This window comes from Mobula hypostoma, assembly GCF_963921235.1.
Source record: "Mobula hypostoma chromosome X1 unlocalized genomic scaffold, sMobHyp1.1 SUPER_X1_unloc_1, whole genome shotgun sequence".
NCBI classification, from domain to species: domain Eukaryota; kingdom Metazoa; phylum Chordata; class Chondrichthyes; order Myliobatiformes; family Myliobatidae; genus Mobula; species Mobula hypostoma.
Genome location: NW_026948165.1, coordinates 525914 through 551425, shown reverse-complemented (window position 1 = coordinate 551425; position 25512 = coordinate 525914). Strand labels below are relative to the sequence as shown.

At 47.9% G+C, this 25512-nt stretch overlaps 1 protein-coding gene across 1 annotated transcript; it reads left to right on the top strand.

The window, feature by feature from the left end:
• Positions 1–673: 673 nt before the first annotated feature.
• On the top strand, positions 674–24556 carry hdac7b (histone deacetylase 7b). Its single transcript, XM_063039250.1, has 14 exons — positions 674–1004; positions 1868–1998; positions 2479–2599; positions 3825–3874; positions 5234–5341; positions 5557–5612; positions 8217–8304; positions 8907–9026; positions 9298–9395; positions 20612–20730; positions 21196–21329; positions 23415–23499; positions 23820–23949; positions 24302–24556. Exons 1-14 carry the CDS (start codon positions 980–982, stop codon positions 24333–24335), a joined length of 1299 nt encoding a protein of 432 aa, XP_062895320.1. The 5' UTR covers positions 674–979; the 3' UTR covers positions 24336–24556.
• The last annotated feature ends 956 nt before the right edge of the window (positions 24557–25512 follow it).

Below are 25512 nucleotides of genomic sequence, written 5' to 3'. Positions count from 1 at the left end.
CCCAGGGTCAGACACAGAGTGAATCTCCCTCCACACTGTCCCATCACACACACCCAGGGTCAGACACAGAGTGAATCTCCCTCCACACCATCCCATCACACACACCCAGGGTCAGACACAGAGTGAATCTCCCTCCACACTGTCCCATCACACACTGCCGGGGTCAGACACAGAGTGAATCTCCCTCCACACCGTCCCATCACACACTCCCGGGGTCAGACACAGAGTGAATCTTCCTCCACACTGTCCCATCACACACTCCTGGGATCAGACACAGAGTGAATCTCCCTCCACACTGTCCCATCACACACTCAGGGTCAGACACAGAGTGAATCTCCCTCCACACCATCCCATCACACACTCCCGGGGTCAGACACGGTGTGAATCTCCCTCCACACTGTCCCATCGCACACTCCCAGGGTCAGACACAGAGTGAAGCTCCCTCCACACCATCCCATCACACACTCCCGGGGTCAGACACAGAGTGAATCTCCCTCCACACTGTCCCATCACACACTCCCAGGGTCAGACACAGAGTGAATCTCCCTCCACACCGTCCCATCACACACTCCCAGGGTCAGACACAGAGTGAATCTCCCTCCACACTGTCCCATCACACACTCCCAGGGTCAGACACAGAGTGAATCTCCCTCCACACTGTCCCATCACACACTCCCAGGGTCAGACACAGAGTGAATATCCCTCCACACCATCCCATCACACACTGCCGGGGTCAGACAGAGTGATGCTCTCTCCTCCTCGTTATGTCAACTAGTTTCACCTTGTTTATCAGAATGAAAATGTGTTGTTTCCTGTTCCGTAGCGCCTTCTCCACCGTGATCAGTCTTGGACTTTGGATTCTATTGGAGTGCAGGCGGAAAGCCTTGGCTTCAGATGCCCAGGTGTGCGGCACCGACCACTATCCAGAGCTCAGTCTTCACCCGCCTCAACCTCATTACCTACCCCTACCCCTGAAGCCATGGCACAGTCTACCTGTAGCACAGGTGAGGGAATTGATGGAGGAATGGAAGGGAAAAGTGTTGGAGGGAGGTAGTTGGGGAGGAAGTGGAGGAGGGGAAGGAAGGTGTGAAGGAAGAGAGGAGGGAGGGGTAAGGGTCAAGGTCAGGCCAGGAGAGGTAGTAGTGAGGGAAGGAGGTGGAGGGGCAGAAAAGGGTTTGTGGGAGGCTAAGGGGATGAAGAAGGTAAGAGTGAGGGAGAGGGGAGGAGGGAGGTATCAAGGTAGGTGGCAGTGAGGAAGGGAGGGTGGAAGAGGGGAGGTGCTGTTAGGATGCAGAGCAAGAGAAGGGGATGGGACGAAGAAGGACCAGGAGAAGTGGTAGTAAGGGAGGGGGGAGGAGTGAGGCAGAGGAGATGGAGGAAAATTTGGAAGGAGACCAATGATTTGGAGGAAGATTGGGGTGTGGGAAGGGAGAAAGAGGAAGAGGGAAAGGATGGCAAAGGAGGGGAGAGGAGGGAGCAGACGAGGGAGGGGTTGAGTTGTGGGAGGGAAGAGAAGAAGTGAGTTGGAGGTGAAAATGGAAAGTGAGTGAAGAGATGGAGGGTGATTATGCTGTGGAAGGGGATGAGGGAGGAGAGAGGCAGGAGAGAATGAGGGTGGGGAGGAGGGGTGGGACATAAGGAGGGGAGGAGGGAGAGGGAGTGAGGAGGAAGGGGAGGGTGGGGAAGGGAGGAGGAGGGAGGGTGGGAGAAAAGAAGGAGGGGAGTCATGGAACCATTTGGAGGGAGAGAGTGGAGGACAGTCTGGGACAGAGGGATGGAGAGATGGAAGGAAGGAGGGACAGGTGGAGCGAGAGGTATACAGGGTGACACTAACCTACTAATCCCCCCAACTTCTCCCAACTCCCAGGCCTGGTGTATGAGCCCCTGATGCTGAAACATCAGTGTCCATGTGGTGGGGGGCAGCATCCAGAACATCCCGGCCGGATCCAGAGCATCTGGTCCCGACTCCAGGAGACTGGCCTGAGAAGCCAATGTCAGGTAGGGAAGGAGACAGGTAAGGCAGAGGAGGGGGAATGAGGGGAGAGAGGGGAGGGAGGGGAATGGGAGGAAGAGAGGGGAGGGAAGAGGGAGGGAAATGAGAGGGGGAAGGAGAGAGGGAACAAGGAGACAGCAAAGGAAGAGATGACGAAGGGGAAGGAAGGGTTGTAGGGCGAAGAGGAAGTTGGGTGTGAGTTGAGGGAAGGCACGAGTGAGGGAGGAACAGGATGAGGCAGAGGGAAGGGGAGTGTGAGTGGGATAAGGGAGGGTGAAGGAGAGAGTAAGGATGGGAGAGGATGGGGGTGGGGAGAGTCAGTGTGCATTTGGGACGGAGAAGGAAAGTTTGGGATATTCCTAACCACTGCTCTCTTCCCTCCCATCTGTCAACCCTCTCACACTCCTTCCCTTCACTCCATGTCTCCACATGACTCACTCAAACCCCCCCACCCTTCCCATCCTGCTCTGCCCTTCCTGGGACAGGTGATCCGTGGAAGGAAGGCCACCCTGGAGGAGCTGCAGACGGTCCACACAGAGCCCCATGTATTTGCATTTGGAACCAGCCCCCTCAGTCGGCTGAAGGAGGACCACAGGAAATTCATGGGTAACCAGCATCTCTGGCAGATGCCGGCTCATACTCGGTTGGACAGCAGAGTGGAGAGGGTGGATGTGCTGGTCTGGCATTGGTAGAGGGGCTATAGGAGGGCAGATACAAAATTGGGAGGGGAGTGTGATGGACCTCTCCTACCATATTACCTCTCCACCATCTACAGGTCAGGAGTGTGATGGAACACTCCCGACTTGCCTGGGTGGAGTTAGTCCATGTACTCCACATCCACCACATTACCTCTCCACCGTCTACGGGTCAGGAGTGTGATGGAACACTCCCGATTTGCCCAGGTGGAGTTAGTCCATGTACTCCACATCTACCACATTACCTCTCCACTGTCTACAGGTCAGGAGTGTGATGGAACACTCCCGATTTGCCTGGGGGGAGTTCAAGATTTTGTTTATCATTGTGGTTGCATATCCACAGGATATAAATGTCATGAAAATTAGGTGTGTTTTTGCAACAACAGCACAGTACACTACAAACATAAATTACATAAACTTAAATTGTCACAAATTAAAGAACAGACTAAAGATAATACTTTCCGGCTGTACAGTAGCACAGCAGTTAGTGTAACTATTATAGCATTATCAGCCCAGATTCAATTCCTACCGTTGCCTTTAAGGAGTTTTTATTTTTTCCTTGTGACTCTCTGGGCTTCCTCCAGGTGCTCTGGTCTCCTCCCATATTTCCAAGACATGCAGGTTAGTCAGTTATTTGGTGACATGGGTGTAATTGGTTGGCGTGGGTTTGTTGTTGTAGTGCTGTATCTCTAAATATAACAACAGCAATACAAGTTCAAGGAAATCAATTTCAGAGCAGTGTTCAGGATTTTCAGATGGGTTCAAGAACTTGGTGGCAGTGGGGAAGAAGCTTGTTGAACCTTGAGGTGTGGGTCTTTAAGGCTCCTGTACCTCCATCATCCAGTAGAGGGCATAGCCCAAATGCTGGAGGTCTATGAGGATGGGCACCTGCTTCTTGAGGCACTGCCTCTTTAACTTGTCCTCGATGGTGGGGAGGTTTGTGCCTGTGATGGAGCTGGCTGAGTCTACAACCATCTGCAGTGTCTTGCAAATCTGTGCATTGGAGCCTCCACACCAGGCAGTGATGCAACAAGTCAGAATGCTCTCCACGGTACATCTGTCGGAGTTGGTCAGAGTCTGTAATGACATGCCAAATCTTTATCTCCACTCTCTTCATCTCTCTCTCTGTCCTCCAGGAATACTCTCACAGCCAACTCTAATGATGTTACCGTGTGGTGGTCTCGGAGTAAGTATATCACTCACAGTTTTGGGATACTGAGACACATCTGCCATCTATGTTGGCCCTACACCTCTCTCCATCTGTGACCCCCTTCTCTCCCCTACATCACTCCCCATCTCTGTGACCCCATCCCTCCCCTACACCCATTCCCACCTCTGTGACTCGCTCCCTCAACCTACACCCCTCCTCGTCTATGTCGTATTTACCTCCTCTTTGTCCTGGGGATTCACAAGCAAAAGACGTGGAGATGTTGGCCTTGTCAGTAGTGGTTAGCATCAGAGGGACTGAGGGATTTGGGGTCCAAGCTGATACAAGTAGAGACAGTGTTAAAGAAGGCATATGGTATGCTTGCCTTCAGCATTGAGTTCAAGAATTGGGAAGTCATGTTGCAACCGTATAAGACGTTAGTATTGTATGCATTTCTGGTCGCCCCATTACAGCAAGGGTGTGGGGGCTTTGGAGAGGGTGCAGAAGAGGTTCACTAGGATGCTGCCTGGATTAGAGGGCATGTGCTGTCACAAGAGGGTGGACAAACTTGGGTTGTTTTCTCTGGAGAGGTAGAGGCTGAGGGGAGATCTGATAGAGGTTTATAAGATTTTGACAGGCATAGATTGAGTAGACAGTTGGTATCCTTATATGTCCAGGGCTGAAATGTCTAATAATGGTAGAATGCATTAAGGTGAGAGGGGGCAAGTTTAAAGGAGATGTGAGGGGCATGTTTTTTTTTTACACAGAGAATGTTGGGTGTCTGGAATGTGCCACCTGGAGTGGTGGTGGAGGCAGATATAATAAGAGGCATTTAAAAGGCTCTCAGATAGACAAATTGATATGCAGGGAATAGAAGGATGTAGACATAAGGGATTGGTTGAGTTTGGTGTTCAATACTTCATTTAATTATTCCTGCATATCATGATGTTCTCGAACCCATGAGCACTGCCTCACTATTCCTTATTTTGTTTAACCAATTTTTATTTCAGAATCAGGTTTATCATCAGACATATGATGGGATATTTGCTGTTTTGTGGGAGCAGTACAGTGCAAGGACATAAAATCACTATAAATTGCAAACATAAATCGTGCAAAAAGAGGAATATTGATTTTGTGTTCATGGGTTCATTCTGTTCAGAAATCTGATGGTGGAGGGGAAGAAGCTGTTCCTAAAATGTAGAATCTCTGTCTTCAGGCTCCTGTACTTTTTCCCTGATGGGATATGGACATTGTGTAGACAGAAGGGATTAGCTTAATTTGGCATAATGGTCAGCACAGGTATTGTGGGACGAAGTGCCTTTTCCTTTGCTGTACTTTTCTGCGTTCTCCAAGGAGCTGAGTCCGTGTTGTAAACTCTCCCGTGTTGACCACTCCCAGGTAGACAGGGACAGCGTGTGGAATGAGGCACACTCATCAAATGCTGCCAGAATGGCGGTAGGATGCGTCATCGAGCTGGCTCTCAGAGTGGCGAGGGGAGATCTCCAGGTAACACACGTTGTTGTTCCAATTCCATGGGAGTGAATGGGAAGGGATCGATCCCATTGGGAATGCAGATGGTGGGAGTAAATGGGGAAGGGTGGATCATTTTGGGAGTGCGGAGGGAGGAAACGGGAAGGGATGGGACTGTTGCAACTCAGGTTGTGTTGGGTTTCAGTGTTTTGTGCTCCAGTGCTTCCCTAACCTCATCTTTCCACTTCCAGAACGGGTTTGCTGTTGTCCGACCTCCAGGACATCACGCTGAACGGTCAGCCGCCATGTGAGTTTACCTTGACTTGGAGATAGGTGTTAATTCATTCTCCTTCTCACCCTGTCTCTCCCTATCCCTATCTCTTTCTCCCACTGTCTGTTGCTCTACAAACACAAACACACACCACGTACCTTCAGGCTCAAGGATAGCTTCTATCCTACTGTTATCAGACCATTAAATAGCTCCCTCACATGATAACATTCTGGCCCTTCAACCTTATTGTCTGCCTGCACTGCATTTTCTCTGTGACTGTAACACTTTATTCTGCATTCTGTTATTGTTTTACCTTGTTCTACCTCAACGCACTGTGTAATGATCTGATCTGAATGAACAATGTGCAAGACAAGCTTTTCACTGTATCTCAGTACACGTGACAGGAATAAACTCTTTTCTCTTTGCAGCTTAATGGCATCTTGCCTTCGGCAGGATGACCAAAACTGAACATAATACTCCAGGTGTGACCTCACCAACATCTTGCACCACTGTAATATTGCGTCCTAACTCCTGTACTCAGTACCATGACTAATAAAGGCCAACAGGCCAAATGCCTTCTTCACTACCCTGTCTACCTGGCACATCACCCTCAATAAACTATTTAGCTGTACCCAAGGCACCAATGGACATGATCAGAAAAGGCCGCAGTAGGTTATAGACTCAGCCAGCTCCATTACCGGCACTAACCTCCCCACTATTAAGGGCATATTCAAAAGACAATGCCTGAAAAAGGCAGCATCTATCATTAAGGACCCGGACCATCCATTCCATGTGGCCTTCTCATGAGCCTGAACACTCTGCTTCAATGTTTTAGGAAGAACATATTCACCTCTGTCACCAGATTTCTGATTGGTCCATGAACCCGTGAACACTACCGTCACTATCTTGATCTCTTTTGCAATATTCATTTTTCCATATTTCTTGTAATATATAGTAGTTTATGTATTTGCACTGTACTGCTGCCACAAAAACAATCAATTTCATGCTCAATGTCAGTGATAATAAGCTTGATTACGATTCTCTGTTCCACAACACTCCCCTCTCATTTAATGGTCACTGTCTGTGTACCTGTACCTCAAGCTCCCTCGGGTCTACAACACTCCCCTGTCACTTACTGGTCTCCCTGTGTGTACCTGTACCCCGAGTTGCCTTTGTTCTACAACATTCCCGTCATTAACAGGTCTCTCTGTGTATCTGTACCCCGAGCTCCCTCTGTTCTACAACACTCTCCTGTCATTTACCGGTCTCTCTGTGTACCTGTACCCCGAGCTCCCTCTGTTCTACAACATTCCCCTGACATTTACCAGTCTCTCTGTACCTGTACCCTGAGCTCCCTCTGTTCTACAACACTCCCCTGTCATTTACCGGTCTGTGTACCTGTACCTGACCTCCCTCTGTTCTACAACACCTCCCAGTCATTTACTGGTCTCCCTGTGTACCTGTACCCCGAGCTCCCTCTGTTCTACAACACTCCCCTGTCATTTACCAGTCTCTGTGTACCTGTATCCCGAGCTCCCTCTGTTCTACAACACTCCCGTCATTTACTGATCTCTCTGTGTACCTGTACCCCGAGCTCCCTCTGTTCTACAACACTCCCCCGTCATTTACCAGTCTCTGTGTACCTGTATCCCGAGCTCCCTCTGTTCTACAACACTCCCCTGTCATTTACCGGTCTCTCAGTGTACCTGTACCCCGAGCTCCCTCTGTTCTACAACACCTCCCAGTCATTTACCGGTCTCTCTGTGTACCTGTACCCCGAGCTCCCTCTGTTCTACAACACTCCCCTGTCATTTACCGGTCTCTCTGTGTACCTGTACCCCGAGCTCCCTCTGTTCTACAACACTCCCTTGTCATTTACCGGTCTCTCTGTGTACCTGTACCCCGAGCTCCCTCTGTTCTACAACACTCCCCTGTCATTTACCGGTCTCTCTGTGTACCTGTACCCCGAGCTCCCTCTGTTCTACAACACTCCCCTGTCATTTACCAGTCTCTCTGTGTACCTGTACCCCGAGCTCCCTCTGTTCTACAACACTCCCCTGTCATTTACCGGTCTCTCTGTGTACCTGTACCCCGAGCTCCCTCTGTTCTACAACACTCCCCTGTCATTTACCGGTCTCTCTGTATACCTGTACCCCGAGCTCCCTCTGTTTTACAACACTCCCCTGACATTTACCAGTCTCTCTGTGTACCTGTACCCCGAGCTCCCTCTGTTCTTCAACACTCCCCTGTCATTTACCAGTCTCTGTGTACCTGTACCCGGAGCTCCCTCTGTTCTACAACACTCCCCTGTCATTTACCAGTCTCTCTGTGTACCTGTACCCCGAGCTCCCTCTGTTCTACAACACTCCCCTGTCATTTACCAGTCTCTCTGTGTACCTGTACCCCGAGCTCCCTCTGTTCTACAACACTCCCTTGTCATTTACCGGTCTCTCTGTGTACCTGTACCCACAGTACCCTCTGTTATCTTGCTTCCCCTGGGCCCCACTGTTCACTGTGAAAGTTTACATGTCCTCACTTTGAAATTCGCTTTCTGCAGTCCTGAAGTTGTCTACAGGGAGGTGGAGGTGGGACATGTGAATTTTAAGGATGTCTCACTGACCTCACTTCTATGTCCCACAGGGGTTTCTGTTTCTTTAATTCAGTGGCCATCGCTGCCAAACAGCTCCAGCTGAAGATGAACATGCGGAAGATTCTCGTTGTAGACTGGGTAAGTGGTTTAGGTCACATCAACTTTGCTGTGTTTGGACCTCACCCCTTCCTTTTCGCTCCCACCATCTCCACTGTGCAGCACAGAAAGCATCTGTTTGGCTGCATCACTGCTTGGTCCAGCAACTACTTTGCCTGTGACTGCAGAGTTGTGGACACAGCTCAACACAAGACAGAAACCAGCCTCCCCTCCATGCACTCTGTCTACACTTCTCACTGCCTCGGTAACGCAGGCAACATAATCAAAGACCCCACCCACGCTAGACTTTCTCACTTCTCCCCCCTCCCACTGGGCAGAAGATACAAAAACTTGAAAGCACGTATTACCAGGCTCAAGGACAACTTCTATCTGCCATTATCAGATTCGAACAATCGCCGAGTACAAAAAGATGGACTCTTGACCCCACAACCTACCTTGTCCTGGCCCTTACACCTTATTGCCTACCTGCGCCACCTATAGTCTGTGAGCTTGAATCCTATATCTCTTTTGGTATCTTTCTGTGCACAATCAGCGTACGGGGAGATGCACATAGGGGGTGGCCAGTAGGGTTAACCTAGCCAATTAGGACGTAATAGGTGATGGGATCTTTCTTTGCTTCCCAGGACGTCCATCATGGAAATGGAACTCAACAGGTCTTCTACTCAGATCCCAGTGTCCTCTACATCTCCCTCCATCGTCATGATGATGGCAATTTCTTCCCAGGAAGTGGGGCATCGGATGAGGTGAGGTCAGCCAGGGTGATGCACCATGTAGGTACAGGGAGATCCCAGAGGGTGCTCCCACTGGGTAACGTGGTCAAAGCTGGGACTCTTGGTATCTCCAAGGTCTCTTCAAGTATGTGATGGGATGGTGTGGGAGGAACTTCACTCTGTGCCTGACCCCAGGAGGGTGTTTGGGATAGTGTGGAGGTGGCTTCTCTTCTGTTGTCCCTTGTGGGCTTTAACCCCTTTTACGCCTGCCCCTTGGTAAAGAACTGCCCTCATTCCCGCACAGGTTGGCAGTGGGCCCGGTGTGGGCTTTAACGTGAACATTGCTTGGACCAAGAGTCTGGACCCTCCCATTGGTGATGCCGAGTATCTCGCCGCCTTCAGGTGAGTGATCACGTGCCCGGCATGCAAGGCAGAACTGGCAATGGGGTCCATGGAAAGCTCGTGGAGTGGATACAGATGTGGTGTGTGACTGGAAAGTTGAAAAGCAGCTAAGTCCCTGTAACGGGTGGGTTCTGTTGGGTAACCTGAAGGAAGTTTGGTTTCCAGGGAAAGCTGGAATTGGAATTGGTTTATTACTATCACCTGTACTGAGATACAGTGAAAAACTTACCTTGCATACTGTTCATACAGATCAGATCATTACACAGTGCATAGAGGTAGAACAAGGTAAAACAGTAACAGACTGCAGAATAAAGCACAGGCAGACAAAGAAATGCAAGATCAAAAAGGGATAAGATTGTGAGGTCAAGAGCGTAATTTAAAGTACTAAGGAACCATTTAATAGTCTGATAACAGTGGGTTAGAAGCTGCCTTGAGCCTGATGATACGTGCTTTCAGGCTTTTGTATCTTCTGCCCAATGGGAGGTAGGAGAAGAGGGTAAATCCAGGGCGGGTGGGGTCTTTGATTCTGCTGGCTGCTTTACTGAGGCAGTGAGAAGTGTAGACAGAGGCTGGTTTCTGTGATGTGCTGAGCTGTGTCCACAACAGGCAGAGCAGTTGCCTTACTAAGCCATGATGCATCTGGATAGGATGCTTCCTATGGTGTATCAGTTAAAATTGGTCAAGGTCCAAGGGGACGTTGAATTCTTTTAGCCTCCTGAGGAAGCAGAGGTACTCAGAATCAGAATCAGGTTTATTATCACTGGCATATGTTATGAAATTTGTTGTTTTGCGGCAGCAGTACAGTGCCATACATGATAATTTAAATTAAAAATATAAATTACAATAAGCAGTATATATTAAAAAAATAAATAAGTAGTGCAAAGAGGGAAATAGGTGGTGTTCATGGGTTCACCATCCATTCAGAAACCTGATAGCGGAGGGGAGGAAGCTGTTCCTGACTGTCTTCAGGCTGCTGTACCTCCTCCCTGATGGTAGCAATGAGAAGAGGGCATGTCCTGGGTGATGGGGGTCCTTAATGATGGATGCCACCGTTTTGGGGATCACTTTTTGAAGGTGTCCTCGATACTGGGGAGGCTAGTGCCTATGTTGAAGCTGGCTGAGTTTACAACTTTCTGCAGCTTTTCCCGATCCTGTGCAGTGATCTCTCCATACCAGACAGTGATGCAACCAGTTAGAATGCTCTCCATGGCACGACTGTAGAAATTTGTGAGAGTTTTTGGTAACATTACCAAGTCTCCTCAAATTCCTAATGAAATATAGCCACTGTCATATCTTCTTTGTAATTACATCAATATGTTGGGCCCAGGATAGATCCTCAGAGACGTTGACACACAGGAACTTGAAACTGCTCATCCTTTCCACTGCTGATCCCTCATTGATGACTGGTGTGTGTTCACTCGACTTCCCCTTCCTGAAGTCCAAGGCTGTTATGACACCAACTCAACCAGCTGATCTGTCTCTCCCCTGTATGCCTCCTTATCACCATCTGAGGTTCTGCCATCAATAGTGGTGTCATCGGTGTTTGAGACGTGCCAAGCCACGCAGTCGTGGGTGCATGGAGAGTAGAGCAGTGAGCTAAGCACACATCTTTGAGGTGACCAGTGTTGATTGTCAGACGTTATTTCTGATCCGCACTGACTGTGATCTCCCAGTGAGGAAATCAAAGGTCTGGTTGCAGAGGGAGGTACAGACGCCCATGTTTTGGAGCTTGTTGATCAGATGCGGTTATGGTTATGTTGAATACTGAGTTGTAATCAATAAACAGCAGCATGACATAGGTGTTGCTATTGTCCAGGTGATCGAAGGCAGAGTGGAGAGCCAGTGCGATTGCATCTGCTGTAGACCTATTGTGGAGATAGGCAAATTGCAGTGGGTCCAGGTCCTTGCTCAGGCAGGAGTTGACTCCCACCAGGACCAATTTTTCAGAGCACTTCATCACAATAGATGTGAGTGCCACTGGGTGATATTTGATGAGGAAGCTCACCCTGCTCTTCTTGGGCACTGGTATGATAGTTGTCCTTTTGAAGTAGGTGCAAAACCCGGCAGTGAAAGATTGAAGATGTCCTTGAACACTCCCACCAGTTGGTTGACACAAGTTTTCAGTGCCCTACCTGGTACACCAATGTGGTCTGATGCTTTACAAGGGTTCACCCTCCTGAAAGATGGTCTGACGTCTGCTTCTGAGCCAGAGATCTCAGGGTCACCAGATGCTGCAGGGATTCTCACAGGTGTAGTTTTATTCTCCCTTTCAAAGTGGGTGCATAAAAGGAATTGAGCTCATCTGGAAGTGAAGTTCCTGCAAACCCTCCCAGAGCTGACGTGCATCCGATTCCATCTGTAACTCAACTGGAATTTTTTAAACTCTTAAAATAGTCTTCCATAGGTCATACTTGGACTTCTTGTATAGTTCCAGATCACTGGTCTTGAATGCCATTGATCTAGCCCTCAGCAGATTATGAATCTCCTAGTTCATTCATGACTTTTGGTTTGTGTTCAGTATGTTCTCAAAGGCACACACTCATCCACACAGGTCTTGATTAAGCCAGTGATAACTGTGGCAAATTAATTCACACTCGAAGATGCATCCCTGAATATTGTCTAGTCCACCGACTCAAAGCAGTCCTGTGAGTGCTCCTCTGCCTCCCTTGACCATACCTTCTTGGTCCTCACCACTGGTGTTGTGGTATTTAGTCACTGCCTATAAGCCAGGAGAAGTACAGCCAGGTGATTGGACTTTCCAAAGTGTGAGTTTGGGATGGGATGGTAAGTGTTTTTGGTGGTGGTATAACAGTGGTCAAGTGTGTTGGCTCCTCTGGTTCCACAAGTGATATGTTGGCAGTAGTTGAGTCATCGCCGATAATAAAATAACTAAAATAACTGGGCCCAGAATACATGCACTCTTGCGACTCAGAACATATTTTATTTTACTTATGCACAAAAAGAACAGCGTAGCTCCGGTCACCCAAACTGTTCTGAAGCCAGGATCGGTTTATCAGTTAAAGATATTGACCATTTGGTAAATTGTGCATGTTTGAATTCCTTACTTGTAAGATCAATTGCCATTCACAAAAGAGGTGCTAAAAACCAATCTAAACTTCCTGCTGACAACTGATGACATTTTGAAGTTAGTAAAGACAATTGTTCCTTCGTTTGTTGGGTGTATTGCACATCCTTCCGTTATTCCTGAGGTCCTGATGAAGGGTCTCGGCCCGAAATGTTGACTGTACCTCTTCCTAGAGATGCTGCCTGGCCTGCTGCCTTCACCAGCAACTTTGATGTGTGTTGCTTCCGTTATTCCTGTCTTGTCTCTCTCTGTCACCCCCTACTGTGTAACGAGAAGCTATGTTCTTGGTTGATTACACATTGCCACAGCTATTCTCACCTATCTGCCTGCAGCAAACAAGATTGGCTCTGGCAGTCTTACTTTAAAGGTCTCCCTTGTCGGGGTTTGACTACACGCTACTGCAGTCATTCTCATGTGGATGATGACTTTAACCCTTGTCTTTCTGCAGCTTCTACAAGCCTTCCTCCCTCTTTGTCCTGGAGAGGACAACATAAATCTTCAATAGTGCAGAGCCTCTGAAATACCTCAAGTTTCATCAGGGATAGCTGAATGTTGATATCAGGGGCATATGCACAACACTCCTGGCTAATAATGGCACCAGACAACAGAAAATCTAGTGTTAGTCCATTTTTTTGTGGGAGTGGGAGTGGTTGCACAGTGTGGATTGCTAATATTTCAGCAGTAATATCATTGATAAGACATTATATGCTCGTATCAATCAGCGCTAATTTTGTATCATTAGCCAATTTCTCCGGCAGCGCTGAAGCCACGCTAATGCTTTCACGAGCCAGTCTGGGAGGTTCCCAGAAGAGGAACGCTACAATCCAGAAACACTGAGCCTCCATCGTACTTCGTTGTGAGCCTCACACAGTGGCATGTAGAGAGAGAGCAGGCAGATGGTAATCTATAGTACTACAGTACATAGGCCAGCTAACTACAACCCTCCATGGCTTTGGTTCAAGTAATGTTCACTATATGTTACAGCTTATTTATAATAACACTTATTAACTCAGGTGTCCCTGCTTGTAGAGCTAATCCAAAGATACTGTAGAAAACATTTACACACACGATCTACATATTCATTAAAGTCATTGTTCTCAGTTGAAGGTACATTTAAATCAACAATTCGCGCACCCCCTCCACCTCCCATCTCCGTAGTGCTATTGGGAACCACCACCTGTGGCAAGGCACTGGCTGCTGCCAGCTTCACTGGGTATTCAAGAGGCATCACTTGGTGTGGGCTTCGTTGAAACAGTGCCTGGGGAAGGCAGGGGTACAGTGTCTAGTTCATTCTCAGACTCCGGTGCTAATTGCTTCATTTCAAACACTGAGGTAGTTTCATACTTTGTTCTTTCAGTGTCTTTTCCTTCTCTAACTTTTGCTCACTTTCTCAGCTTTTTTACGGGATTCATCTAACCGTTTTTGCATTTCACATCTACATTGAACAATCACAGGCCACCCTACAGTCTTCTCATATTTTCTGTTCTCTGACAACACATCTGCAGTCACTCACTCAGTCCATTTCCAGACATACAACATACTTCTCAAGTAGACTTGATGTTTCTGGTACAAACAAACACACTAGTGGAGGGCTTCAGAGGTCATGGACAGGGGACTTTCACACCACCATTCATATACATATATACACACAGAGACACACACACACACAATTTCAGAATTCTTTTCAACCACACACTTACCAAATTTTCCTGTGTCTCGTGCGGGACACGACCCAGACCATGGCAACCTCGTGCAGGACATGACCCGGACCATGGCAACCTCGTGTGGGACATGACTTCGACCACAGCAACTCGGTGCAGGTCCCAACCTGGACCACGGCAACCATTTTTTTAACACTGCAGCTTTCCTGTCGGTGACTAACTTGTTGGCGTACCTTGACTACTCTGCACAGGAGGAAATTTGTGTTCCAGTAGCAGACTCAGTCACTTGCTCAGATAGGTGCAGCCTAGAATTTAGGACTGATCAGCAACCGGAGCTGAATTTAACGAAGTCAAGGGCTAGTCTCGGTGAACCTCCAAGTAATTGTTGTTACCGATAATAACTAAAATAACCGGGCCCACAACACACCTTCTTATGACTCAAACATGTTTTTATTTTAATTGTGCACAAGGACAACAGCATGGTCCCTGTCACCCAAGCTGTTCTGAAACCAAGAGAGAAAACTGCTATTTTTATACAGAATTGTTTTTATGAGTTACAGATATTGGCCATTTGGTAAATCATATATGTTTGAATTCCTTATTTACAAGATCAAGCACCATTCACAATAGAGATGTTCTCGATATTTGTTTATTTATTATTATAACTTTTTTTCTTTTTGTATTTGTACAGTTTGTTGTCTTCTGTTGAACGCCCAAGTTGGGTGGTCTTTCATTGATTCTGTTACAATTATTATTCTATGGTTTTATTGAGTATGCCCACTAGAAAATGAATCTCAGGGTTGTATATGGTGACATATATGTACTTTGATAATAAATTTACTTTGAATTTTGAGATGTTAAAAGTCAATCAAAACTTCAAGCTGACAATTTGAAGTTAGAAAAGACAATTGTTCCTTTATTTGTTGGGTGTATTTCACATCCTTCCGTTATTCCTGTCTTGTCTCTCTCTGTCACCCCCTACTGTATAACGGTAAGTTATGTTCTTCTAGGTTGATTACACACTGTGACAGCTATTCACACTTGTCTGTCTGCAATGAACAAGGTTGACACTGGTGGTCTCACTTCAAAGGTCTCCCTTGTCTGGGTTTGACTACCCACCTGGATGTTGTCTTTAACCCTAGCCTTACCACAACTTCTATAGTTGTTCAGAGACTTAGAGACTTAGAAACATAGAAAACCTACAGCACAATACAGGCCCTTCATCCCACAATGCTGTGCTGAACATGTACTTACCTGAGAAATTACCTAGGGTTACTCATATCCCTCTATTTTTCTAAGCTCCATGTACCTATCCAGGAGTCTCTTAAAAGACCCGGTCGTATCCGCCTCCACCATAGTCGCCGGCAGCCCATTCCACACACTCACCACTCTCAGTATAAAAAAACTTACTTCTGACATCTCCTTTCTGCCCACTTCCAAGTACCTTAAAACTGTGCCCTCTCGGGCTAGCCATTTCAGCCCTGGGAAAAAGCCTCTGACTATCCACACGATCAATGCCTCTCAACATCTTGTACACCTCTATCAAGCCACTGCTCATCCTCTGTCGCTCCAGGGAAAAAAGGCCGAGTTCACTCAACCTATTCTCATAAGGCATGCTCCCCAATCCAGGCAATATCCTTGTAAATCTCCTCTGCACCCTTTCTATGGTTTCCACATCCTTCCTGTAGTGAGGCGACCAGAACTGAGTACATTGTTATCTGGCTAGGGTCCTATACAGCTGTAACATTACCTCTCAGCTCTTGAACTCAATCCCTCAGTTGATGAAGGCCAATGCACTGTATGCCTTCTTAACCACACAGTCAACCTGCATAGCAGCTTTTAGTGTCCTATGATCCCTCTGACCCTCCATACTGCCAAGAGTCTTACCATTAATACTATATTCTGCCATCATATTTGACCTACCAAAATGAACCACTTCACACTTATCTGGGTTGAACTCCATCTGCCACTTCTCAGCCCAGTTTTGCATCCTATCAATGTCTCACTGTAACCTCTGACAGCCCTCCACACTATCCACAACACCTCCAACCTTTGTATCATCAGCAAACTTACTAACCCATCCCATCCCTCCACTTCCTCAACCAGGTCATTTATAAAAATCACGAAGAGAAGGGGTCCCAGAACAGATCCCTGAGGCACACCACTGGTCACTGACCTCCATGCAGAATATGACCCATCTACAACCACTCTTTGCCTTCTGTGGGCAAGCCAGTTCTGGATCCACAAAGCAATGTCCCCTTGGATCCCATGCCTCCTTACTTTCTCAATAAGCTTGCATGGGGTACCTTATCAAATGCCTTGCTGAAATCCATATACACTACATCTACTGCTCTTCCTTCATCAATGTGTTTAGTCACATCCTCAAAAAATTCAATCAAGCTCGTAAGGCATGACTTGCCTTTGACAAAGCCATGCTGACTACTCCTAATCATATTATGCCTCTCCAAATGTTCATAAATCCTGCCTCTCAGGTTCTTCTCCATCAACTTACCAACCACTGAGGTAAGACTCACTGGTCTATAATTTCCTGGGCTATCCCTACTCCCTCTCTTGAATAAAGGAACAACATCCACAACCCTCTAATCCTCCGGAACCTCTCCCGTCCCCATTGATGATGCAAAGTTCATCGCCAGAGGCTCAGCAATCTCCTCCCTCGCCTCTCACAGTAGCCTGGGATACATCTCATCCAGTCCCGGTAACTTATCCAACTTGATGATTTCTGAAAGCTCCAGCACATCCTCTTTCTTAATGTCTACATGCTCAAGCTTTTCAGTCCACTGTAAGTCATCCCTACAATCGTCAAGGTCCTTTTCCGTAGTGAACACTGAAGTAAAGCATTCATTAAGTATCTCCGCTATCTCCTCCGGTTCCATACACACTTTTTCACTGTCACACGTGATTGGTCCTATTCTCTCACGTCTTATCCTCTTGCTCTTCACATGCTTGTAGAATGCCTTGGGGTTTTCTTTAATCCTGTCCGCCAAGGCCTTTTAATGGCCCCTTCTGTCTCTCCTAATTTAATTCTTAAGCTCCTTCCTGCTAGCCTTATAATTTTCTAGCTCTCTATCATTTTTTAACCTTTCATAAGCTTTTCTTTTCTTCTTGACTAGATGTTCAACAGACTTTATACACTATGGTTCCTGTACCCCACTTTCCTTTCCCTGTCTCATTGTAACATACCTTTGCAGAACCCCACACAAATATCATCTGAACATTTGCCACATTTCTGCTGTACATTTCCCTCAGAACATCTGGTCCCAATTTAAGCTTCCAAGTTCCTGCCTAATAGCCTCATATTTCCCCTTACTCCAATTAAACACTTTCCTAACTTGCCTGTTCCCATCCCTCTCCAATGTTATGGTAAAGGAGATAGAATTGTGATCACTATCTCCAAAATGCTCTCCCACTGAGAGACCTGACACCTGACCAGGTTCATTTCCCAATACCAGATCAAGTACAGCCTCTCCTCTTGTAGGCTTATCTACATATTGTGTCAGGAAACCTTCCTGAACACACCTAACAAACTCCACCCCATCTGAACCCCTTGCTCTAGGGAGATGCCAATCAAAATTGGGGAAATTAAAATCTCCCACCACAACAACCCTATTATTATTGCGTCTTTTCAGAATCTGTCTCCCTATCTGCTGCTCGATGTCGCTGTTATTATTGGGTGGTCTATAAAATACACCCAGCAGAGTTATTGACCCCTTCCTGTTCCTAACTTCCACCCACAGAGACTCCATTGACAATCCCTCCATGACTTCCTCCTTTTCTGCAGCCGTGACACTATCTCCGATCAACAGTGCCACGCCCCCACCTCTTTTGCCTCCCTCCCTGTCCTTTCTGAAACATCTGAAGCCTGGCACTCTAAGTAGCCATTCCTGCCCCTGAGCCATCCAAGTCTCTGTAATGGCCACAACATCATAGCTTCAAGTACTGCTCAAAGACTTCTTCAAGGAGGCTTGGTTGAAATACCCCGCAATGATAGGGAAGGCATCAGGGCGTGTTGTTTCTTGATTGCCGATCATGGAGCTCAGCTCCTCCAGTGCCTGACTGACGCTGGCCAAGATGGGATGTACACCGCTACTAGGATGATATTTGATCGCTAGATGTTCCAGATCAGGTGAGCAGGACTGAGACTGAACCATGTCTGTGCACCACAATGAGTTAATCATAAAGCATACTCCACCTTCTCTACCTTTAAAGGACTGAACTGTCCTGTCTTTGTGGAGAATGATGAAACCATCGGGCTGCAGCACTGTGTTCGAAATAGCAGGTGTGAGCCATGTTTCCGTGAAGCAAAGTACACAGCAGTCCCTGATGTCCCTCTGGTACTGCGCTCTTGCTCAGAGGTCTTCAGTTTTATTTTCCAGAAACTGTACATTCATCAGCAGGATAGTCGAGAGTGGGGGTCTAAAAATCTCTGCATTTCAATTGTACCTGTAGACCAGCTCATTTTCTGTGCTTGCACTCACGACCTGCATCTGCTGTCCGGGGTCTGTCGATTTTGAGTATCAAGTTGTTTAAATGTCTTAAATCGACGCTGCTTACTGAAGTCCCAATGGCTGTGGCTGTGAATTTCAGGTGTAGTTATCCTAAATGGGAATATTTGATGATTCCCATCGGAGATGGCGGCACACTCAATGCGGTGGCCACTCTGGGTCCAATCAAGGATGTATTTATTTGTCTTGTATGTCTTTTTTACAATTGCAAGTCACTGCTGGATACTAAGGACATCAATTACTGCAAGACTATCCCATCAGCATGTTGCTCGATAGCAACGGAGCTGGGCTTATTGTGTACCGCTGTTATGTAGTCACCTGTGGACTCATTATGTACCGTTGGACAGTGCTTGGGCCTAAAAAGGTGTGAGTGATTGTCCTGGACGTTGTTTATTGTTATCACAAGACTCTGTTAGACATTGGTAATATAGAGCACTACAAGTCCAATTCACTGGTTCATTGGCGAGACCGACCGCAGGGGAGCTACATTGAATTGGCCTAGGCCACATGGTTGTCTATTACAGCTGTCCAAGGGGGAGACACTGAGGTAGTGTGGGAGAGAGCAGAGGCCTCTGTCTGTGCACAGCAATCTGTTCTGGGTTAGGGCTGCCCTCTGGTGTTCGCTCGGTGGAAGAACAAGCTGGACACTCAAGACACTTGGGGTATATATTTTTTCTTTGTGGCTGTACGTTTTTCTCAAATCATAACTGTACGTGCTATTTGTGCTATGTGCAGTGTGCTGCTGAGAATGTGTTTTACAACTTGGCCCTGGAGGAACGTTGTTTCATTTGGCTGTATTCATGTATGGTTGAATGGCAATCAAATTTGAACTTGAACTGGCAGGTTGTTTCTCGATCAGAAGTCGGTAATGCAAACTTTAATGTTTGTAACCTATGCCAGTGCTTTGGATGAGAATGCACAAGGCACGTTTAGAAAGTTGTAGATGTCACTAAAAGAGTGTTGTAAACAGTGAATATGGTCATCAGGGTTTACGGGGGGGGGGGGTGGGTCTCAATCATCTGAGTAAATGGGCAGAGGAATGGCAAATGAAGTTTAATTCAGAAAAGTGTGAGGTGTTGAATTTTGGGAAAACAAATGACTTTCCCAGTGAATGCAGGGCCCTGGGAGTGTTGTAGAACAGAGGGACCTTGGGGTACAAATGCACAGCTGACTATGTGGCATCGCAGATAGACAGGGTGGTAAAGAAGGCTTTTGGCATGCTGGCTTTCATCAGTCAGGGCACAGAGTACTGAGTTGGGATGTTATGTTGCAGTTGGTGGGGCCACACTGGGAGAATTGTGATCAGATTTGGTCACCCTGCTACAGAAAAGATGTCATTAAGCTAGAAAGAGGGCAGAGGAGATTTACAAGGATGTTGCCTGGAGTCCAGGGACTGAGTTATGGAGAGGGGGTGGGCAAGTCGGGGCTTTATTCCTTGGAGCGTTGGAGACTGAAGGGTAACTTTGTAGAGGAGTATAAAATCATGAAGGGCATAGATAGGGTGAATGTACACAATCTTTTTCCCAGGGTTGCTGAATCAAGAACCAGAGGTCACAGGTTTAAGGTGAGAGGGGAAAGATTTAATAGGGACCCGAGGGGCAATGTCTTCAATGTCTGTATATGGAACGAGCTGCCAGAGGCAGGGACATTAACAACATTTAACAGGCACTTGCACAGGTACATGGATAGAAAAGATTTCGAGGGATATGGGTCAAACATGGGGAAATGGGACTGGCTTGGATGGGACAAGTTGGTCAGCATGGACCAGTTGGGCTGAAAACATGCAGTGTGACTCAAATACTCAAGATGGGCACTTCTTTATTCTGAAACTTTGTCCGCTAGATCTGGATTCTTTTGAGACAGAAAGGGGTCTGTCCTGTTGGGTGTGTGGACAGTGGGAGGGAATGGGAGCTGCTTTGCTTATTTCTGTCCCCTGTTACTCTACAGGACAGTGGTGATGCCAATTGCCAAGGAATTTGATCCGGATATGGTCCTAGTCTCCTCGGGTTTCGATGCTGTTGAGGGACATCCCCCTCAACTTGGAGGATACAACGTGACAGCCAAATGTAAGGTTTATGTTCCCCCATATCCCAAACCCAATCCCAGGATAGGGGATAGCTGCCCCTATTAACAGATGTTGGGACAGTGCTCCCAGTGTGGGTCTGACCCAGGAACAGGGAGATGGGAACTGTACACAGTGCTCCCGGTGTGGGTCTGACCCAGGGATTGGGAGATGGGAACTGTGTACGGTGCTCCTGGTGTGGGTTTGACCCAGGGATAGGGAGACGTGAACTGTGCACAGTGCTCCCGGTGTGGGTCTGACCCAGGGATAGGGAGACGGGAACTGTACACGGTGTTCCTGGTGTGGGTCTGACCCAGGGATAGGGAGACGGGAACTGTACACGGTGTTCCTGGTGTGGGTCTGACCCAGGGATAGGGAGATGGGAACTGTGCATGGTGCTCCCGGTGTGGCTCTGACCCAGGGAAATGGAGATGGGAACTGATGCTGTTTCCTCCCTCCCTCCTTCCAGGTTTTGGTTACCTCACAAGACAGCTGATGTCCCTTGCTGGTGGAAAAATCGTCATGGCTTTGGAGGGTGGTCACAGTCTCACCGCCATCTGTGATGCAGCCGAGGCCTGTGTGTCTGCTTTGCTGGGCAAGGAGGTAACAGGGGTGGGTTGTGGTTGAGGGAAATTTGACCTGTTCGGAAAGTGGGGCAAGAAGAGGGTAATGGCTTTCAACACACACAAGCATGGGGTGGGGGGGGGGAGGAATGCATTTTGTAAAGTCAAACCAGTGTGGGACTTGTACTGTGAACAGTGGGCTAGGTTGATTCCGGAGATGAGGGGGTTAACCTATGAAGGGATATTGAGTCGCATCGGACTGAGGAGAATGAGAACAGGTTTTATAGAAACAGATAAATATTGAAAAGGATGTAGGCAAAAGGCAGGTTACTGTAGACCAGTTAGCTTAACATCTGTAGCTAGGAAAATGTTTGAAGCTATCATTAAGAAGGAACTATTAAGACATCTGGACAGAAGTAGTTGTATACTTTGATTTCCTAAAGGTGTGTGATAAGATGAGGCATAAAAGACCATAAGACATTAGCAAATTAAGGCCATTTGTCCCATTTAGTCTGTTCTGCCATTTGATTGTGGCTGATTTATTTTCCTTCTCAACCCCATTCTTGTGCCTTATCCCCTAACCTTTTGATGCCCTCACTAATTAAGAACCTATCAACCTCCACCATAAATATACCTGATGACGTGGTCTCTGCAGCCAAATGTGGCAATAATTTCTACAGATTGACCACTTTCTGGCTGAAGAAATTCCTCCTCATCCCTGTTCTCAAGGGACATCCTTGTATTCTGAAGTTGTGCCCTCTGATCCGAGATTCCCTCACTATAGGAAACATCCTCTCAACATCCACTCTATCTAGTCCCTTCAATATTCAAAAGGTTTCAAAGAGACCCCCTCCCATTCATCTAACCTCCAACTAAGACAGGATGAGAGCTATCAAGTGCTGTTTTCCTGTTATAAGAAAGACACGGTTAAGCTGGAAAGCGTGCAGAGATCTATGGGGGATATTGGCAGGTCTACAGGGCCTGAGTTATAGGGAGAGGTTGTCCAGTCTAGGTCTTTGTTCCCAGAGGTAAATGAAAGATGACCTTATAGATATGTTGATAATTATGAGAGGTATGGACAAGGTGGATGATAAGTTTTCTCCCCAGGGTAGGGGAGTACAAAAACTAGGGGCCATAGGTTTAACATGAAAGGGGATAGATTTAAAAGGAACCCAAGGGGCAACTTCTTCACACAGAGGGCGGTGAGCGTATGGAACAAGCTGCCAGATGAAGTGGTTGAGGCAGGTACAATAATATCATTTAAGAAGCACTTGGACAGGTACAAGGGGAGGGGATTGGAGGGATATGGGCTGAACACAGGAAATTGGGATTAGCTGGGAGGGCACAGTGATTATCATTGGCTGGTTAGGCCAAAGGGCCTGTATTCATGTTGTATTATTCTGTGGTGTACTGAAAGCAGTTTTCAGGTAGCTGGTGGGTGAGATGGTGCCAGCAGTATTGGTTTACTAGTGTCAGCTGTACCATGATGGGGTGTCATCCAGAAATATGGTCCCGCCAAGACTATAAGATGCGTTGTGCCTGGAGACTGTCCAAAGGAGGTTTACAATAATTATCCCAGGAAAGAGAGGGTTAACGTGTGAAAAACGTCTGATGCCTCTGGGTCTGTACTCGATGGAGCTCAGAAAGATGAGGTGAATCTCATCTAAACCTCCCAGATACTGAAGGGCCTGGAGAGAGCAGACATGGGGAGGACATCTCCATCAGTGGCAGAGTCCAGGTTCTGAGGTCATTCCAAAGGGGTGTCCCATAGAATTAAGGCACAACCCTTTAGATCTGGGATAAGGAGGAATTTCTTCAGCCAGAAGGTGGTGAAATTGTGGGATTCGTTGCCTCAGGGGGTGGTGAAGGCTACATCGGTGGGTGTATTGAAGGCAGAGATGGATGGGTTTCTGATCAGTAAGACTGTTAAGGGTTACGGGGAAATGGTTCAAAGAAAAAAAATCAGCCATGGGGGAGCATACTCAATGGTACAAATGGCCTAATTCAGCTCCTGTATCGTAAAGTCAGGGAGAGATGTGGTGGAGAGAGTTGGGAGGCAGGAAGCCTGGGATGGAGGGACAACTGTCCTTGCCATTCCCCTGAAAACCTGTCCGTCCTTCCCTAGATGGACCCCCTCCCCGAACATCTCCTCCACCAGAAGCCCAACTGGAACGGTGTGGCCTCCCTGGAGAGAGTGCTACAGGCTCAGGGTGAGTGTCTGTGGGTGCGTGGGGGGAAGGGGGGTGGGAGAGGGAGGGTAAGTATAGGGGCGGGGGAAGATTGGAGAAGGGAGGGGGAAGAGACATGGTGAGAAGAGGTGTGAAAGCAGAAAAGGTAGAGAGGTGGAGAAAGGGGAGAGCTGGGGATAGGGAGGGGGGAGTGTGGGAAGGGGGCAGGGGAATATGTTGGTGTTGGGGATGAGGGTGAGACTCAAAGGGGTGGGTTTGAGGGAAGGGCCCCATGTAAAGGGGTAGTATGTCCTTGTCCCCATCCTACACCCTCCCCACTTACTTTCTGCTCTGGCCCACAGGTCCGTACTGGAAGTGCACCCAGCGCCTGTCCCACATGTTCCCCCTGTGCCAGGGTCATATCCTGGGCAGGGAAACGGAGGAGAGCAAGACAGTGCTGGCCCTGGCCTCGCTCTCAGTCGGCCTGAGGGGGTGAGTCCGGGGGGGGGTAACGATAGAGGGGATAGGGAGTCTGTGGAGGGAGTGGGGTGGGAGAGGAGTAGAGGCGGGAAGGGTTGTGGAGGGAAAGGAATAGCAGAGGGGTGTACAGAAAGGTAAAGAGAGAAAGAAAGCTGTGGGAGGAATAGAGGAAAAGAACGGAGGGATCAGCAAGAGAAGATTACAGAATGGAGGGGGTGAGAGACGGAGAGGGGAGAGACAGGACCTGTGGGAGGGCATTGAGTTCGGGTAAGGTGTTGATCCTTGCCCTGGTGCCTTGTTCACCAATTCTACTGGACATTAATGCCTCTCTCTCCCTTTTTCCTCCCACCCTCCCCATCTCCAGACATGAACCCATGGAGCACCAGACACTGGCCTGACTTCGGGCTCCGCCAAGTGTGGTGGAGTGGGGCTGGGATTTCAGGAGACAGAAAAGGGATCTTGCAGGGAATATGTGTGGGGGGGAGAAAATTCTGAGGGATCCTGTGGCCTTCTCCAAATCTTCATCTGAAATCGTATTCCTTCTCTCCTGTCCTGTCCAATTCACACCATTCTGCATTCTCCCAATCCCCTCCACCAGGGGAAATCTTATCACCAACCTCCTCAGAACCTGATGTATCTACCAAGATCACCTCTCACTCCTGCAAGCCCCATTAAGCTGGATCTGGGAAAGCGGGAATTCCCAACACTCCGGGGAATTCCTACAACACGTTCTTCAGGGAAAACCGAGAAATCTGCAGGATGGAGCACAGATCTTCACATGTGGAAAAGTCCACTTGACCATCAGTGGACCACAGAACAGCTACCTTTGTTAGTCAGAACTGATATTTATAGCTCTCTTTTTTTTACCTGCTCTTTGACAGTATTAAAAGATTTGGACCATATCCTGGATGATGAGTTCATTGGCTTCCCACATCCAAAAGAGATTGTGGCTCCACTATTAATGAGCTGGGGAAGCTCCCTCCACACTGTCCCATCACACACTCCCAGGGTCAGACAGAGTGAATCTCCCTCCACACTGTCCCATCACACACTCCCGGGGTCAGATATGGAATGAATCTCCTTTCACACCGTCCCATCGCACACTCCCGGAGTCAGACACAGAGTGAATCTCCCTCCACACTGTCCCATCACACACTCCCAGGGTCAGACACAGAGTGAATCTCCCTCCACACTGTCCCATCACAGACTCCCAGGGTCAGACAGAGAGTGAATCTCCATCCACACTGTCCCATCACACACTCCCAGGGTCAGACACAGAGTGAATCTCCCTCCACACCGTCCCATCACACACTCCCAGGGTCAGACACAGAGTGAATCTCCCTCCACACTGTCCCATCACACACTCCCAGGGTCAGACACAGAGTGAATCTCCCTCAACACCGTCCCATCACACACTCCCAGTGTCAGACACAGAGTGAATCTCCCTCCACACTGTCCCATCACTCACTCCCAGGGTCAGACGCGGAGTTAATCTCCCTCCACACCGTCCCATCACACACTCCCAGGGTCAGACACAGAGTGAATCTCCCTCAACACCGTCCCATCACACACTCC

What these genes read in the sequence shown, in the direction of transcription:
- hdac7b (XM_063039250.1), top strand. Translation starts at nt 980, where the DNA reads ATGGCACAGTCTACCTGTAGCACAG. An exon ending in GGACCACAGGAAATTCATGG is followed by an intron (nt 2,600 to 3,824) that starts GTAACCAGCATC and finishes TCTGTCCTCCAG; the next exon opens with GAATACTCTCACAGCCAACT. An exon ending in CTCTCAGTCGGCCTGAGGGG is followed by an intron (nt 23,950 to 24,301) that starts GTGAGTCCGGGG and finishes CCCCATCTCCAG; the next exon opens with ACATGAACCCATGGAGCACC.